At 38.4% G+C, this 13,521-nt stretch overlaps 1 protein-coding gene across 2 annotated transcripts in view; it reads right to left on the bottom strand.

Annotated features, from left to right (window-relative positions):
* ERN1 (endoplasmic reticulum to nucleus signaling 1) overlaps positions 1 to 13,521 on the bottom strand; it is a 42,222-nt gene that overhangs the window by 18,375 nt on the left and 10,326 nt on the right. For both annotated transcript variants that reach the window (XM_040581926.1, XM_040581925.1), the window contains exons 3-5: positions 3,458 to 3,491; positions 2,368 to 2,440; positions 674 to 746 (exon numbers count right to left, since the gene is read on the bottom strand). In XM_040581926.1, the coding sequence (XP_040437860.1) occupies positions 674 to 746; positions 2,368 to 2,440; positions 3,458 to 3,491 (180 nt within the window). The remainder of the gene's footprint in view (positions 1 to 673; positions 747 to 2,367; positions 2,441 to 3,457; positions 3,492 to 13,521) is intronic.

Consider the following 13,521-nt stretch of genomic DNA (forward strand, 5'->3'; position numbering starts at 1 on the left):
TTAAGTATTTCTTTGACACTAACATGTGTGTTGTGTTTAGAGACTTCAAATAAACGTTTTGATTCCTTTATTGGACAGACACAATAAGTAGATACTGGCCCTTCAAGAGATTAAAAAAACCCAATACTAAGTTCATCCTGATCCTTATCACAACAGTAAAATGTGTGAAGAAATAACTGTCCTTTCTTCTCCCTTTCTCCTCCCAAATCCATCTGCAATTAGAACGAGTCAGGACAGTGAGCCATAAATTCATTATTATTTGTAGTATAAATGAACGGCCTGTACCTCAGATAATGGAGGATGTCTAACTGTGATGCAACGGGATTTCTAATTTAATTATAATTGTGAGGCAGTGACATTTATAAGCATAAGAAGATTTTAAGCAGAAGTCACATTTTGTTGAGAGATAGCATCTCAAGAAACCAAAAAACCCCATACAGGCTATTCACTGCTTAGAAAAGCTATTTTCTCTTTCAGGAAAAGTAGGTGGGTTTTAATCTTCCAACAGTAATTGAATTCTATATTGATCATATTTTCTGACATCAGAAAGGTTCACGAAAACCCATAACTAAAACCCAAAGTAAAGCATATTTCCATGCAGTCTGTCTGGGAGTCTCTACATTTTATAGACACTCAACATTTATAATCTAAAAGAGAGAAAATTTGAGCTCACCCATGTACAGAATCCCATCTGAACTGCGGCAGGGAGATGCTTGCACCAGCTCTGGGATAGTAAATGGCAGTTTCTAGGGAAGAAAAAACCCAACAAAATAGGCTTATTCACACTGGTGTGATAGTCTTTGCATTTGTTCGCAGAAAAGGGAAGTCAGACAACTTCAGAAATCTCAAATGACAGGTTTTTATTGTTTATATTACCGTAGTGCCTGAGAACTCGAAATTTCAGGTCAAGGCCCTGCTCTGCAAACCCGGAACAGAGAGGAGTCTGTCTCGGTGAGTTTACCACAGGAAATATGTATATAGAACGGAAGAACTACTTGCAGCTCGGAGGTTTGGAGGCCAAGGCTCTGTGGCTTTAAGGTCTACCATCACCACTTACGAACTGCCTGGGCTTCAACATACCATGGTTTAATTGCCTCACCTATAACGAGTATAAAATGGTTCTGCACAGGACATCCAGTAATACTTACACAGGCCAGATGTCTTCAGACAAATGAATTTGTTAAGATGGTGAAGCGCAAATCTCCAGCTGAAGAGTTCCTGAGATAGTGCCAAGCCCGCACTGCGCTTACAGAATGGGTGACAAACCTTGCTAAGTTTTAAGACTCCTATTGGGATGAGGTCACAAGAGTAACACACAAGCTGCACCAACAATAAACATCTGGCCTTTGTGAGTTTAGTTGAATATGCTAAAATTGCTCCACTCTTGCTTAAAACTTCTATAATAATGATCCTAAACAGAAATTAAATTAATTCAGAAAGAGAGATTAGCAGAATAAAGGAATAGATTCAAATAGATTGCTGCTTCATGGATTCACCCAGGAAAAGAACCAAGAATCATTTTGCAAGTTATGATCTGGCTGTGCTGGGGGGTGGGGGCAGTCAAATATTTCAGTATTTACTGACAACACTAAAGTTCTTGAAGGAAATCATAACAGCTGCCAGAGAAAAGAAACTTGTGAGAAGCCAAACATTTTGTCTGAGTATCATCACAACGTTTAAAAATAGAAGTCAAGTATTAGCTAGTATCTGTGGGTGACATGGACTGGTGACTATTTTGATAAGGTTCAGTATTTTTGTCTGCTTAGTAAATCTTACAAAGACATCTAAAGGTGTCAGCACAAAGTATCTATTAATCCTGCCTTCTGGCAGATGGTTTTAGAAAATTATGTATTTGTGTGAAAGTGATGTATCAGTTTTGTGTTATGCTGGGTACAACTTTCCCAACAAATCGTACAGAGATTATTCAGTATCTGTCATCATCGTTATTTTAGTAAGTTACAGAAAAATAGTACAAATAGAACAATAGAAAAATAGAACAAAACATATTGGATATTGGTATTTTCAAGGAGAAATTATCTCCTGATGATCTCAAGCGGCAACTTTCTGCTCTCATAAAATACAGTATGTTTTCACTCTGCAAAGGTGCTAGCAACATAACGTAGGCCACTGTCATCCCAAACACTTGTATCCTAACATCAGCGCAGGCAGTGGACGCCAGTTTTTGGCTAGTCTGACCCAGCTTTTCCAAATAACTGGTACACTTCCATTAAACAGCACAAAAACCTGCAAAACTACAGTACCGCCAAGAAAGCGGGAAGCTCCCTTGGGGACTTGTCCTTCGTGTGAGTCTGGTTAGGGCACTTTTCTACAAATTATCAGAGGAGAGAATTTAACAAACATACTTACAGTCAAGCCTTCACTATTCTTGCCACCAAGTGTATACAAACTGCCATCATTTGGGTCTGGAAGAAATGCTGGCCTAGGATTTAAGCAGGAATTATAAATGATAAAAAGACGTACCATGCTTCTCAGAGAACAGGAAAGCAACTATGGCCAGCACTGGCTTTACAGAGAAGTTCAACTGACATTATATTTTTTACTTTCTATTACCCATTTTTTGAAGTTTAATTTATTAACTGTGAAAAAGAAAAAAAAAAACAAACCCAAAAGGAAGTTGTTTCAGAACTGATATAACCTAAGATTACTAATACATCGGAAAATCTGAAGATTTGAATATGGCAGAGAATCACTTGGGTGAAAGCTCTTAAACAAGTCCTGCATGCTTTTAAAATGCCACAGAATGCAATTAAAAACAAACCAAACAAATAAACAAACACAGAGAGCATAAAGAAGGCAAGGAACAGTAAACGAGTTGCCAGAATTATGTAAATTTGGGAGGTAAAGGCAACCCTCCCACTCCAAACTAGAAGAAAAACCCAAACAACCAAACCCAAACCCCAACATCAAAAACAAACCACAAATAAGAAAGGATATTACCACTGACTTCAGTGACATAAAGTTACAGCCCCAGGTTTTCTAGCTAAATGTGAGATTGCTGCGCTGGAGGAACTACTCTGCAGTAACAGCCCGAGGGTTTCATTTGAAGATTCTGGTGGTGGTGGTAGCTGGAGTCTCTTTGGCTTCACTATTTTTAGTCTTTCATTTGAAGAGCATAAGCGCAAAGACCAGAGATCACTCCCAAGCTGTTTCTGTCATTTTCAAAGGTGTTCAACTAAGACTGTGGCACAGTCAGCACGCTTCATCCCTAAACCTGAGCAAGGGCTTGAGAACTGTCTGCAGACATGATGTTTCTTCCTTGCACTACAAATAACAGAACTATTATTTTTTGTATCTGCTCTCTAAACCACCTTAAATTGACTTATGCAAGGTATGCAACTTTTCTAGTACATAGATAATTTAGGTCAAATTAAACCAAATTTCAAGATGTCAGAGATAATCAAACAAGCAGTAAATGAGATAAAGGAAACAGACTTACTCTTCCACATGTATTGGCACCTGGAGTACAGGATCTGCATAAAGATAAAAAGAAAATGTCGTAACACTGACAACTCAGTTCCTTGAACTCACTAGATACAGGATTAAGTCAAGCCTGCAACAATTTGCTCCTTTTTGAACGTCTGAGGCATGGAATTTGAAAGCGGCTATCTCAGCAGCTGCAGCCATCTCCTGTTTGGTCTGGAAACTAGGTTTATAAAATGGGAAAGTACAAAGCACTTGAGAAGTTTTAAACCTCCTGAAGTTCTTTGCCCAGTTTTATCCACAGTGCTCCCCAGCCACCCCTGGGAGAGGACTCTGAGAAGACAGCAGTTCTTGTTTTCACAGGTTATTGTATCTTGAGTTTTTTCTTTATTTCTCACTTGGTCAGAGCACATAGAGTCTGTTAGAACCACCTGTACACCTCTTAATAAAAACTCTTGCTTCCCGTAGGTGTGTGAGATCGCTGGGCACTGGCTGCCCAGGAGGCAGCAGACCGTAACTTGCAGCAACTGCTTCCACCCTGCAGGCTTCAACAACCAATTTTAATTAAAAAACACGCTACAGCTAATGGAGGTTTGCAGGCACTGTGAGAACAGGGATACAAAAGTAGGTATCTTGATATTTTTTAATCTGTGTTTTCTGAACCTTTGCTACCTTATGTCTCAGGTGCCCCTGTACCAGGCAGGTAAGTGTATACTTTCCAGCCAATTCAACATTTAAGATGCAACATTCAAACTGAAAAAAGCTCAGGGTTACACCTACTGAAATGAACAGGATGACTGCCAATGACTTAGTTCCACTTCCTACTCCAAGATAAAACCTCCATGATCAGCACGTCACTGAAAATAAAACCAGAAGCCTGTCAAGGGCTATACAAAATTACCTAAACCTTGATCTTTTCACTTGAATAATCTCCCCGCTAAAATTTATCCAAGAATCCACATTACATAAAAACCAAAAGGTTTGGAAACAATCTCACAGTAATTTGTATTTTCAGTGGTTCAGAATCACAGTTTAGCTGTCATCAACAAAAGAAGTTACGAAATAAAACCTGACAGTGCTAAATCTAAATCCTTACATATTAAAAGGTAAATTAAGAACAATGATTTGATTTTAATCTAAGGTGATGCGACCTTGAAATTACTATCTGAAGCCTCAAAAAATCCTGAATCATGGGAATTGCAATCCAGATGCCAAAACCACAAAAGTTCCCAGATTTGTGAGACATACACTACAACTTCCAAGACAAACGTGTGCTTATTTGTGTGTATATTGGCAGAAAGTAATGCAGAAGTCCAGAGGATGCAAGGTATCTTCACTTCCGCAGGGGAAATCAAACCATCACTGTAGAATGAGCCCAAGTAAGAAGATGAAAGATGACCAAGCAAACAAACACTGTTTTTTCACCTGTCCTGTCTCCATGCAAACATCATGACACAGCAGGAAGGAAGTAAGAACGAAAACAATGATGTTTTGAGAGGCTTTGGTTGGGAAACTGGCACAGATTCGGGACAGCTTTAGTGTACTGGGATATTTGCAGAGCTAAGCAAGACAAGAACATGAAATTCAGGGTTCATTACATGGGTCTTACAAAGTCTCTACCACTCTGCATATGTTGCACCACACAAACTACTGGCTTTGATGATAACGATGATAACAGCCCAGGAGGATGTCCCTTTGTTTTATACCACAGATTTAAAAAACATAAGAAACCCCTACCCAAACAGACCTTTAGCCACAATGCAGTTGAAAACAGCAGTCACCAAAAGATGCACATACATTATCAGAGGCAGAAAGAAAGCATAATACGAGGAATAACAGCAAAGCCATTTTTTATTTTCATTGATTCCTTTTTACAATAGTAAACATTCTCAGAGCAGCTTTGTTCAAAACTTAACTACTTTTCTTCTTATTTTCCCCTCAAATCTAAAAACTTTTCCAGATACATCCTCAAAGCTGTCACAGTGAACTACTCAAAAGCATATTAAGCTTCTGGGAACAACCCAATTAACTGGAGAGGGAGCAGTGCTCTACTTAAGCCCTGAATCTTACTACGCCTAGCAAACTCGCTGCTTAGCTGACTTTTCAAGTTGCACACTTTACCCGTTCCACTCATCACAGTTACTCACCACTGCACTGGCATCTCCTGCGTGGCACGGACACATCAGTCTCCTTCCACATCACAACAAATTTCCTCTAATGCAGGGACCCTGCAGAGCTGTGCACAGCTCTGGGAAGCAACCCACTGGACAGCACAGACAGAACCTTGTCCTGTTACCTTGTACTTGGAGCCTCATACACAAGGCAACAAGAATGCCGAGATAATTTAGCTGCTACTCTTTAACAGTCCTAAACACTGACGTGTAGTCATAGAAGACAGACTGAAAAAGTGCCTATCTTGAGCAGTTTTTGTCTTAATGATGAGCTATCACCATTACCACTGTTCACTGATATAAGATGGGAATGCTATGCAAGTGTAGAGCTCCACATTATATCATCAACTGCATTTAATTTATCAAAAACCCAAGTACACACCAAAAGGCCCTAAGAATAATTAACATTCAAACAAAGGAGCTAAGTGATTCATCATTATGTAGCTGTCTCGACAGACCATGCTACTTAGTCAGATCTTCATTAACTACATCAAGCAACTCATTTTATCCCTTGTGAAGAAACTGACTTCAGGATGTGCTGGGAGGGACCCTCCTCATTCCAAACCCAAGAGTTGATTATATGCCAATTATTTCTCAGTGTCTGCTTCAAGTATTCCATGAGCTTTATAATATCTAACGCAACACATGGTGACTTACAACATCAGCTCTCCATTACAAAAGAAAAGCAAGGGGAAAAAAAAAAAAAAAAAAAAAAAAAAAAAAAAAAGAGGCATTAGGTGACCATTATACAAAACATTGAAATCTGGAGCTGAACTGCTAGGCTGAACTCCTAAAAGCTGACGTCAAGTTTATACACTCAATGTATTCACAAGTCTAGGTGAAGTGAGCTAAAAGAAAAAAAGACATTAAAGATCACAAGCTAGAGTTTTTCTGATAATAAATGCTTCATGGGAAGGCAAACTCTCACAGTCCTGAGAAGGAAACAGCATCATAAATCAGCAGAAAATGGCACCTGCCTCAGTTAAAGTAAAATTTAATGCAAATGCTACAAGCATTGCTAAAGGCAAAAGCCAAATGAACTTTTAAGTGTCTCCTGATGAGCTGATTACACAGAGAGTCTCACTTGGTAAAAAGTAAACTGTTGCCTACAGTGATGATGACTATTGCTAGACAACAGCAATCTTCACCAACAGTGCTTGAGCAACTTCGTCCTATCTACAAACATCTCCTCCTCAAATGATATTTGGTGATAACAATGCTGCACAACTTGTTTTTGGTCATAACTGACTGCATATACATTGTTTAAGTATAGTAAAGCAGTTTTTCTTTAAAATCACTTTCTAGTCAGCCTAGGCAAAGCATAAGAAAATAGTTTATTGTCCAAATTATCTTCAGAAACTTTTAAATTTCATTTTAATAAAAGGACTCCTTATTCTCTGAATTAAATGGAGGTATAAAGTTGTCATATGAAATTACAGTATAAAACTGTATATACAGTGCTATCTGAAATCAAGTTCCAAATTTTCTAACTGCACCGTTACTGACATAACACAACAGGCACTTACAGTAGAACAGGTCAGAATGCAATTTCCTCAAACATATTAATATTTCAGGGGTTTTTTTTCAAAGAATGCTCAGGAAAACCTGAATAATTACAGGAAATCTCAAAAGGTGTATTATGTTTTCTAGCAACTGATCCTGGTTTGTCCATGACATTTGCAGGAGAGCCTGGTAAGAAATGCTTTCCTATAGCTTCCCTCTGCCCCCAAAATACAGTGAGTAATAATACAGTACTGCATTTTCTGACTAATAAACTTGGTTTTGCATAATTTTCTAAGACTGAGCAATCTACTTTTACAAAAGCATGATTGTATTGACCAACCAGTACCATAACAGTGAAAGACAACACACACACACATATATGTGTGTGCAATATTTACTTGCATTAGGTTTTTACCTCCAAGCTTATATTTCTGAAAGCTGTTGGGAAAATGTCACATAACTATTACATCAACAAATGTATCTATCCTACACTTTAATAAACGTTGCCAGAAATTCCATGAAAATCTCTTCAATTTGTGCTGTGCGTTTTCTGACGCACTCTTGCGTATCAGAAGAGATGCACAAAAGCTTTATGACAAGTTCCAAGCTGTTCAGCATGTGCTGCACAGAAGCATCATGCTCATGACAAAGTCCTTAACTTTTCTTTAGTACCATTTATCTTAAACATGTAGAAAAACAGTGCTTCATCAGAAGTGGAAAAAATCCTGCTTTTACTTGTTTTCTCAGTAACTGCAATTGTATTTGCTAACAATGATAAAAAAAAAAGAGGTAGATGGAACAGATTAGGATGTTACTACAAAGCTGCAGGGAATTTTTTTTAGTACTTACTGGTACATGAACCAGAACTGATAATTCTGCAACACTTCCTGCAACACCTAAGTGTTCTATATGAACTGTTAGAAAGCATTTAGTATCAACATCTGATTCATTTCTATGCACTAGACTATTCACTGAGTCAACATAAACGGATGGAGGAGTTTATTTTCTGAAGTGGAAGGAATTCTCCTTTCACTACTAGCACCATCCACCTGGAAAGACAGGCTGTGGAAAGCCATTTCTCTACATCTTTACCACTGGGGTAACCTAAGTTTTCTCATTTTCTTAACACTTTCATCCTCTTGAACTAAGATTGTAGCTCTGCAAAGATTCTTTGAAGACAGACAATGAACTCTTCACACTTACTTTCATGTGGTTTGGCACATATTCCAACTTTATGTCAACGTTTGTTTTGAAATAAGAACTCACTCTGAGATAAAAAGAGAATCTTGAGTTTAATTTATTGTTGTCAGGTCTTACAATAGTTTTCATATGCTTGAATACAGACTAGGAGAAGATGAGTCGTCTTATAACCGAAGTCATCTACTGCTCCACAACAGGTCAAATGGTAAAAGTTCTTGCAAAAGTCAGAACTGAGGCCTTATCTTCTCTTCAGCCGCTCAGCACTCCAGTATTAACATGCTGAGACTGTAATCATGCCATCCTGCTTTCAAAATTTCCCTGAACTGCAGTTCCCTGTGATTCGGTAAGTCATTCTAACAGGCCCAATCTGTTCCAATACCAACAACAGCGATAGTAACCACTGAACAAAGCAGGAAGTATTCTGTACTGACAAAAAACTTTACAGAGAAAATGTGATAAACCTGTGATATAAATACATCTACCTCTCCCTTAAGCTTCCATTTCCAGTAGCAGAGGAAAAGCCAGCTTCTTGTAATGTCCTACATAAAGCTTTTGGCATGATAACTGCACAAAAGCTTTCCTCTTTCTAGACTAAGAAAGCAAAGATGTCAAAAGAACTATGCAGTATGGCGGGGGTGAGTTAGGAAGCAGGACATCACCCTGTAAATCTCTCCTTTGTGCTGGAGGGATTTCTACAAACATTTCCATGGGTTTCCGATTTGTTTTTCCTGTAGCCTCCACTAAGGCAGAGTATGTTAATAATTCCTACGTTAAAATCCTACAATTTCATACATATTAACACATATATACACATATATAATATATAATATATAATACAAAAGCTTTAGCTTTCTGATCTGGTAATACACACCTGTGCGTAAACAAGCACACACTGTTAGTAAAATTACTGCCACTGCCACTCTTCATTAAATTCATTCAGCAACGCATATTAATGCCCACAAGCACAGGGAGTTCAAGGGCATCAGTAGCACAGAAATGCCATTACAAAGACAGCTGATACCTCGCCTTGTCATTGTGGGACTGCAAAAAGGTTATCCTGTAAGAACTCAAAAGCTTTCATTTTTACAAGTTAATAAAAAGATCTGTAAAATAACTGTGTTAGGAAAAAAAGAATTTAAAGGACATTGATACTAGATTATAAAGGTTACTTCTAGAATTCTTAGAGTTTATTTACAAGTACAGCAGTTACTAGAAACCTGTGAACATAATGACTGTCCAGTAATTTAGCAAATTACTGAGTTCAGTTACACTTGCTGAAATTAACATTTTGACCTGGCAGCAGGCTGACGTCCCAATACAGTTTTGGTTGCATCATGGCCAGAAAATATTTGTGCCTCTATCCATTGCTTGTGAGTGGGCAGAAGTATACCACACGTTTCAGATTACTCTGAAATAATTCTAACCCATATTTTGCATACATATATGGAAAAAAAAAAAAAAACCACATGGAATTTTTGAAACCAACCATAATGCTAAATATAACACATTTGACTTTTCTCCGTATTTCACAAACACATGGTAAGATAAAATTTGCCCTTTGACCAAAACCCAAGTCTTTTTAATGCGCAAGATAGACTTCGTCTTTTCACTGCTGTAACGTGCCCTCAGGTAGAACCAACAGCTGAAAAGGAGAAGTGGGAGATTCTGAAACAACAAATGAGTAAGTTGCTGCCCCACTGGAACCAGATGGAAAAAACGGTTTACTGACTTGAGGCCCTACCATAAGATTTCAGCTAACGGGCCAATTCAAGATCATGTATGTCATCCTCACATGCTGCTGCAAGTTCACCAAATGAGGCTAGAGACACTCACAAACTATCCTCTGGAATTTGCTGGAAAAAGTACCATTCTACAATCATTTTGTCTTGATTATCCTTATTGATTTACAGCTATGCATAAAGATATTGCTTCTTACCTGGGAATAACCACTGTTATTAGAGCAGGACCTACAGATCTCCGATTTGCCCTCTACAATCTACAGAATGCATACCATTGATAGATACAGTCTGTGTATCTTTGTCTTACCATGACCACACCACTGATACCCATAGGTTATGAGTAAGGTATCAGAAATCAAAACCTTTTGAATTCATTGTGGGCCACTGTTTTTTCGATTGCTACAGGGAACTGAACATCATAACAAAACTTCTGCTGGCTCTAAATCTAGATCCAAATCTGTATATATTACATGTTCTTCTGGCAAATTACTCTGAATTAGTTCTTAGGGGAAAAGCTTTTAAGGAGCTGGTGAACGAAGAGAAGGAGATTGCTTTGAATGGTACAGAAGGACACACAGGACTGACTGTGAGAAGAACAGAGAAATACTCTGTCCAAGAGTTCAGTTTGAAACACTACATTCTTAGCATCTCAAAGTTCAACATTCTGTTCATTAACTTAAGTTCTCCGGTTAACAAAGATGTACAGGATGATTTTTACAAAGATGTGAGAGAACAGGGCAGTCTTAAAATCATGTTCTTAAAGCTCATACTGAAATCAGAATTGTAAATGCGAAGTCTGACATTAAGGAGAAAAGCACTCTCCAGTTTCTGGCTTGCCAATGTCACCATCTCTACCACTGGCTACTTTCTTATCCACATGTAAAAGCAAACCTAAATTGCTGCACTCCAGTACCTTTCGAAGAGATCTATAGGGAATGACAGAAGAAGTTTCATTTCCAGCAGTTTTGGGGAAGACACTTCAACCTAAGTAATCTTACTGAGGACACTCACCACATACCTTGCTAGTGGCAAGTGCAGAAAAGATGGGAGACGATCACCCTGTCACTTAGAACTGACAGCTCCTTTTACTGCTCAGAGACGGCACCAAGAGCCTTATTTAGTTTCTGATCTCAAATGTGTGCCACAACCTTTCAATACCCATTCAAACAAATGCCTTTCAATACCATAGTTTTTGTGGGGTCACAGCAGAAGCAAAGGTGTCTCTCAGAAATTTGGAGAGAGGAAGAGTGTGGGTTTTTTCTATAAACTTTCCAACCATATTCCAGGTTTCCAAGGCCCAGGGAACAAGCAGCATCAGTCACCTGGCCACTGAAAAAACCTAAGAGCTGTTGGATAGTAGGACCCTTTGAAGCTAACAGGAAATGAGGGTATAAAGCACCCTCAACAAATAAGGCTACCGGTAACTGCAGGGAAGGCAGCTTTATTTCTGAACTGCTGGAGAGTCCTATTACTAACAGACCCATTTTTTTTTTGCCTGCTCTATGGGGAGCACAAGTATTCAGACTGCCTTTCTTGCCAGCACTAGATGAAGGCAGGAAACCCAAACATACTATCGTGGTGATAACCACTGGCTCATTTACTTTGCATACCTAAGATAAGCTTCAGTACTCAATTAAAACAAACCACACATGGCAAGATTTTCATGTTTAACCTGATAACGAATGCTACCTTGGTTTTTTCCCCCAATAAAAATAAAACATACATGAATTTTCCTTTGTTAAATACCTTGCTGCTTAAGTGCAGCAATAAAACATTCCCTTCCTGATGAATGCTGCTGCTGCTGCAACACTTCAGGTGACCTCCACAGCTTCCCAAAGCACATGAACTACATACATGGCTCACTGTCTGATAATCAGGGTAAAATGGCACCTGCAAAGAACACTGCTTGCAATGCATGCAGCTTCCCACTGGGTAATTCTCTGCAGCAATACATGCACCGAACAATGGTGTTTAGACACTAATATTAATACTGAATTCTGCACCACTAAATCTCTCCAGGGATTTAGCGCAGCGAGATGGTATGGACTTTCACAGGCTGTTACTTCCCAACACTGTCGCATCTTTGTTGGGCTTCCCACCCACAGGGTAACCACCAACAAACACAGTTTTGCAAAAATAAATAAAAACCTTCCAATTACAAATTACACCACTAATTTATATGTACAGGCCCTTGTTCCATGTACACTTAACTAAGTTAACTCATGAAACATCTTGTAACAATGGTAACTACCACTATTTTTTTCCCATAGGCCCTTGAGTGTTGTTCTATTATACAGAAATAAACCAATGGGCAGTAAGTGCTTTGCCAAAAGCAAGTGAACATACCTCATGTACATAAGGTGCAGAATAATGCACAGTTAGCAACAGAGAGGGGAAAAAAGAAGTCCTATAGAACTAGATTATCCAGTCTGGCAGTTCTACTGTACCAACAATAGTTTCACAATATTTTTTTTTTTTTTAAATAAGGGAAGTTCCTTGAGCAATACACTCTAAGATCCTTTTCATTACCAAAGTGTGTTCCTTTCTTCCTCAAAAAGACTCTTGCCAGTTAAGATACCCTTCTAGGATAGGACTATGTGGTGTATGTTCATGTCAGTTGAACGACCAGCAAAAACCAGTAAGCTGCTCTCAACACCGCAGCAGCCTATAGCAACAACAAAGGAGGAGGCTGCTAACATTTTTTTATTCAAGCCTGTTCAGGGAAAGGAGAGATCTAAATTTAAAGAGGAAACAGGGAAGAAAATGTGATCAAACCTGTTAATCAAGATCCTTCAAGAAAATATTTGTTCATCCCTTTTTACTCCAAAAGGAGCTACCAAAGCATTTTTTGCTCATTTATGAAGTTAACTTTTTGTCTGGTAGATTTCTATTCAAATATGAATGGCTTCACAAATAAGAAAAATGGTTTGTACTGCCGGTATCAGATATGCACAATCCATTCCCTACCATTTCAGCTCACTTACTAAACTGACATCAGGTTTAAAAATAGAGGAGAGAATGATGCAATCACTGTGACTCCTTTCCATCTACACCTGCTTTCCAATTTATTTCCAGAAGTGAAGAGAAAGTGCTACTATCTCTCTACCATATGTAATCAGAGTCCCACTAAAACAAGTCTGTATTAAATTCTGAATTTTTCACGAAGACATAAAGAGCTATCTCTACTCTGTAATTAAAATTACAAAATCACTTCCAGTCACTGAGCAATGTTAAATTTCTTTATACAAGTGCAGTCCTTTTATTTAAAAAACTCTGCTGTTTCCAAACAATTATTATAGAAAAAAGACCTGAGGTTTGCATGATATCCACTGCACCAGTGAATGTAGGGTATTCTAGAGACACAATCACGCAAGTCCTTGGCCACCAGCTCCACCAGCTGACACTCTCATTTGCCATCTATTCTGTTCTATGCTTGCTTAAATAATTGCACTCACTCCCATAAAACA

The sequence above is a fragment of the Falco naumanni genome, chromosome 1 (assembly GCF_017639655.2).
Source record: "Falco naumanni isolate bFalNau1 chromosome 1, bFalNau1.pat, whole genome shotgun sequence".
In the NCBI taxonomy this organism is placed as follows: domain Eukaryota; kingdom Metazoa; phylum Chordata; class Aves; order Falconiformes; family Falconidae; genus Falco; species Falco naumanni.